We start from the raw sequence: 5,160 nt of genomic DNA, 5'->3' as shown, positions 1-5,160 counted from the left end.
GGGGGGGAGGGTAGCCTAGATCCTACCTTCCCCCCCGGGGAGGCAGGAATGAAGTCGGGTCCTCCCTCATTTCCTCCCATAGCAGAGCAGGATTCTTGGGCTGCGCTGGAGGGAGACTTGAAAGCCAGCCGCAGAGTAGAGCAGTCCAAGCTTTAAGTAAACAAGCAGCGTGTTAGAGGGTGCTGTGTGGAATGTTGAGGGAACAAGAGAGCATTTGTAACATGGAGCAAATGGTCACCACGGGGGACAGAGCTGGGCCAAAAGCTGGAGCTCAGCTAGAAATTTCCATGACATTTATTTTTATCTTCCCTTATGTTGCCGTTGGCATCACAGCGAATGAGAATCCAGATGGGTTGAGGGGGCTCCCCTGCTTGACCTTGAAAATTCTTGGGTGGATCGGACCTGGTGTCCACATGGGCAACTGTCTGTCTGCTACAAGCCCCGAGTTACAAGCATAAGCCTGCCTGTGTTTGGAAATGTGCTTGCAAGTGATGGCCTTCTGGTTGCCTCTGAAGCCTATATTGGAGATAACTCAACACAGTGTGTGTCTCTATCTTAGGGCATTGACCAGTTTGGGCCTCCCATGATCATCCACTTCCGGGTGCAGTACTATGTGGAGAATGGAAAACTGATCAGGTATGAGGGCAAAGAACCCATGAGCCTAAGCCTTGGCTTCCTCCGTAGCACTTACTTTGACACACACACCAAATATGCCATGGTGTCAATTGCTTTCTTCTGCCTGTGAGAATATAAACTCTCTACAACAGCAGGGTTTTTTGGTTGTTTGCTTGTGTTTTAGCATTCGTGTATTCTTAGTGCCTAAAACAACAGAGCCACATTTGTTCCTAAGTACTTGTTGGCTAGGTAAATGGAACACTACGGGTGGAGTGTTAATGTCACTGTCTCACATTTGCACTCACGGCCCACAAGGAGGAACTTTCATCATTGTGGAAAGAAATTTATTAAATATGATTATATTCTCTTTGGGAACAGGGCCCCAAACTCTCTCAAGCTGCTGTTTTTTTGTGTTAGCCTGGCTTTCCCTTCACTTGAGGTCTTGCTTGCACTCTTAATCAGTAGCTTAAAAACTAAGAGTAAGCCTGGTGGTGGTGGTGGTGGTGGTGGCGGCGGCGGCACCGCACTCCTTTAATCCCAGCACTCAGCAGACAGGGGCAGGCAGATCTCAGAGTTCAAGGCCAGCGTGGTCTGCAGAGTGAGTTCCAGCACAGCTAGGGCTACACAACAACAAAAAGAAACAAAACTAAGAGAAAGCCCGGAGGCGCTTCCTGTGGAAATCAAGGGTGCGCTCTGAGGGGTCAGGGAACAGGTTTTTTTCATCTTGGAGATGAATGCATGATCAATGCCATGATATGAATCAGAATTAACTGGTTTTAAACCTTTTTCTTTGGTGTGTGATTCAATGCTAGAGATCACAATTTTTGGTCGACAGAAACTGTAGGAAACATGAACTTGTTTCCCTTTACCTTTAAACTTTAAGAAACTTTATATGAATGTTATGTGAAAAACTAGTACTTGGTATTTTCTGTCATTACAAGATGCAAAGTAAGAGTGAGAAATAGTATTACATAGAGAGTATTTGTAAAGGCCAAAGGTTGGTAGTTAGCCTTGGCTTGTATGACATGCTGACCCGCTTCAGCTGGTAGGGGTGGGACGCTCTGTAGAGAAGGGAAATGGCCACTAATAAACTCCGTAGGGCCAATAAATGTTAACCCTTTACTTCTGCGCCCTGTCCCCCTCCCGCCATAAACCTCCCAGCAGCATCGAGTCAGCATTACTATAAGGCAGCGCTGAAAAGTAACCTAGCCATGGGAAAATAATACATAGATGCTTTCTTTTTAAGCTCTTCATTCTTAGCCCTGGCCTTGGTTAAAATAGACCCGTATGTTTCTGTTATCATCTGCTGGTGAGCTGTGACCTCAGGTGAACAGCCTGAAAAAGTGAGGGCGGTGACCTCACTGAAAACATTAGCACCTGCGATCATTTTTCCTTAATCATAAAACTAATCCTATTTGCCCGCAACCATTTCTTCTGAGTTGACTGGATGTCCCACTCATTCTGCCATCGCCACTGCCAGCACTTCCTGTTCACCTCCCCAATGGAGTCTGATTTTATTTCTGGCTGGAGTAGATTAGAGAGCGGGCACTGTTAGTATCTCCTCGTGGGGACCATCGTGGTGGTCATGACACGTGCCTGTATAAACACTTCAGAAAGCAGCCTCCTCCTGTAAAACAAGGCAGGTTTAAGGAGCACTTTGCTGCTTTCCTCCTCAGAGCAACAGAAAAATAACAGACCACTAGTGTGTGCTGTGTTCTCCTGGCAGCGTTTTAAAGTGCCGTAGAGCACTTGTGAGCCACTGAGGAGAGGAACAGTACAGGGAGCACCAAGCAGAAAGGCCAGGCTTGCCCTGAGGTTTGTTCCCTCAGACCTGCCTTTCTTTGAATGAATCAAAGGCTGTGAGCTTTCGGGCTGAGCCTTCTGGCCCCCGCAGCCTTCTGAGCCTCCTCTGGTCTTACCTTGGGCTTTTCCCCTCCACACTCCCCGCTAAGGGAATCGAGCACCGGGAAGGGAAGCCAGTGGGGTTTGGGTTGTGTCGGCATGTCTGTACTGGTCCACCATAGCATGAGTACTGTCCTCCTGTGTCTCCCTAGTGACCGGGTTGCAAGGTACTTCTACTACTGGCACCTGAGAAAACAAGTGCTGCTGTCTCAGTGTGTGCTCAGGGAGGAGGCCTACTTCCTGCTGGCAGCCTTCGCCCTGCAGGCCGACCTCGGGAACTTCAAGAGGAATAAGCACCATGGAAAGTACTTTGAGCCAGAGGCATACTTCCCTGCCTGGGTAGGTACTGTGTGGATTCTCTATCTAACACATCAGCCTTTTCAAAAGATGAGCCTTCATGCTCTGGGCACAGTGATGCCCAAGTACAGGTCCGAGGCCGGGAGCTGGGCACAGTACAAGTCTATACTCTTGTGCTTGGAGCTGAGGAGGCTCGCTTGGCCAGCCCAGATGTGGAGGACCTTCAGTCGTTCCCAGCCCCCTGTGGGGGTGTGCCTAGCCGTGACACTCCTGGTGAAATGCATTTTCCCCCTTTGAGGAAAATCGTTTACCTCTCAAGAAATGAGATCATTCACAGTTTTAATGGGCTGAGAAAACAAATCTAAATCAACTCTTGGCTCCAGCCTCTGTGTCCTTCGCTGGCAGGCGAGGAGCCACCCCCTTCTGTAGGTGAGAAGATGTAGGTCATTCTGACAGGCATGGTCTCACACACGTGCTCCCTAGCCTGTTGTGTTGCCATTTGTCCCCCAGTCCTCTGCGTCCTCAGCTCTGGCTCAGGCTCGTTCTCCTGCAGTTGGTGTTCACAGAGCAGTGGGTGGCCTGTGTCCAGAAAGCAGAGCCACCAGGCCTGCTTCCCAAAAGATAGGCCAAGTGCATTTGATTTTGCTAGCTTCTTTCTTCCCCTGTGCAGTCCTCAGGCCACTTCCGCCTGCCTGCTTCCTGTCAGCATGCACACACTGTCTCGAAGGTCACCGATGACCTTTACATTGCCTGATTTAGTAGATGCTTTTCTCTCCTTTCACTGACTTTTCTGCTGCACTTGACACCTGGCCGTTCACACCAGAGAGATTTCATCCCAGTCAGCACTTTTCATGACCACCTTCACAAGATGCAGGTAACACCCAAATATGTTTACACTGTCCAGGGAGGGAGCACTGCAGACTTGGAGCACCCCAAATCACATTCTTGCTCTCCAGCCTCCCCAGAAGTAGCCCTGTCTCTGTATTCATGGTGTCAGAGTGCTGGAAGCTGCTGTGGGCCCAGGTGCCCAGACCCTGGCATCACGTGGACTCTGTGTAGCTCTGTGCCTTGTCCACATCCTACCCAGCAACAGTTTGTGTCCTCTGACAGGACCGCTCCATTACCTGTCACCGCGTTTAGTCCCGAGTCTGTTAGCTTGCATTCCTTGCATGTCCTCTGCAGCCCCTTCCTTTAGCATTCCCTCCATTTGAGTCCCGGATCTCAGCACACTGTAGAGATGTCACTGCCTCGGTGTCCCCCAGCTTGCATCTGAGAGGATGGAGCCTCTGACTTAAACCTGAAGGAACTCTCCAGTTGCCTGTGGTGTGAAATCCTGGCTGAGCTGTGAAAGCCCAGGATCTGGTTGGTTTCTTAACTGTGCCCCAGCAACATCCACCTAGTGAGTTATGGGTATGCCTGCACAGTTCCTGGGGTGCCTTACACTTCTGGACCCGCTCCTACTTCAGCCACCCACCCCCAAGCAGGCTTTCACTGTGTGGGCCTGGCCTCGCTGGAACTACCTGTGTAGACCAGGCTGGTTTAGCACTCACTGACGTGCTCCTGCCTCTGCCTCCTGAGTGCTGGAATTAAAGGTGTGCAGATGTAGCGCCACACCCATCATGGGCTTCTCTTCCTGTAGCTGCTTCAGCGTGTGAAGCCTCTCTCCTTGTTCCAGCTGGCTAGCTCCTGTTCCTCTGCCTGTCGGCTCCTGGGGAGTGGTTGTGTTTTATCCATCGATGTGCTCAAGAGGCTCGCCTACATGAAAGTACTGTTCATCAGTCCCAGCAATTCCAGCACTTCTTTGTATATTTTAAGGGACAAGTGTGACTGCAGCCGTTTCTGCTTTTGATTGACATTTCATGTTTGGTTATTGAAGAGAAAGTGTGAGACATGGCGCCTCTGGCTGTTGGTAGCAGCCTTTGCATTCTCCAGCTGCCATCAGATCGCCAGGCTTGGTCATTTCAGTCAGACGTTCCACATAGTACATCTTGGCCCCAGTGACCAAGGTTCCAGCTCTCCACCTCCTGAAGAGCATCCAGATCCTCCACTTGGGAGTCCTTACAGTGTTCCCCATGTGTTTGGGACGTGGCAAAGAGAAGCTTGGTGTTCTGATCGAGGTGATCTCTGTAAAGAAGCCAGAGAGCAGAGGCTGTAACTCTTCAGCAAAACTTGATAAAGGCTCTGTCATCTCCTGTGCATACTTTTTTTGGGAGGGAAGGGTGCAGTGGAACAGTTCTTAGATAAGGTTTCTCTTTGTAACAGTTCTTGCTGTCCTAGAACTTGCCTTGCGTTGGTTAGCTGGTTGGTTGGTTGGTTGGTTGGTTGGTTGGTTGGTTGGTTGGTTGG

The 5,160-nt window shown here is 50.0% G+C and overlaps 1 protein-coding gene across 1 annotated transcript in view; it reads left to right on the top strand.

Moving 5' to 3' along the window:
• The window catches only part of Frmd6 (FERM domain containing 6), a 58,174-nt gene that overhangs the window by 32,906 nt on the left and 20,108 nt on the right, over nt 1-5,160 (top strand). The window contains exons 5-6 of the mRNA XM_055595468.1: nt 560-636; nt 2,670-2,856. Coding sequence (XP_055451443.1) covers nt 560-636; nt 2,670-2,856 — 264 coding nt within the window. The remainder of the gene's footprint in view (nt 1-559; nt 637-2,669; nt 2,857-5,160) is intronic.

Source organism: Psammomys obesus, unplaced genomic scaffold, assembly GCF_907164565.1.
Source record: "Psammomys obesus unplaced genomic scaffold, mPsaObe1.curated_primary_1811, whole genome shotgun sequence".
Lineage (NCBI taxonomy): Eukaryota > Metazoa > Chordata > Mammalia > Rodentia > Muridae > Psammomys > Psammomys obesus.
This window is presented reverse-complemented; position numbering and strand designations above follow the sequence as displayed.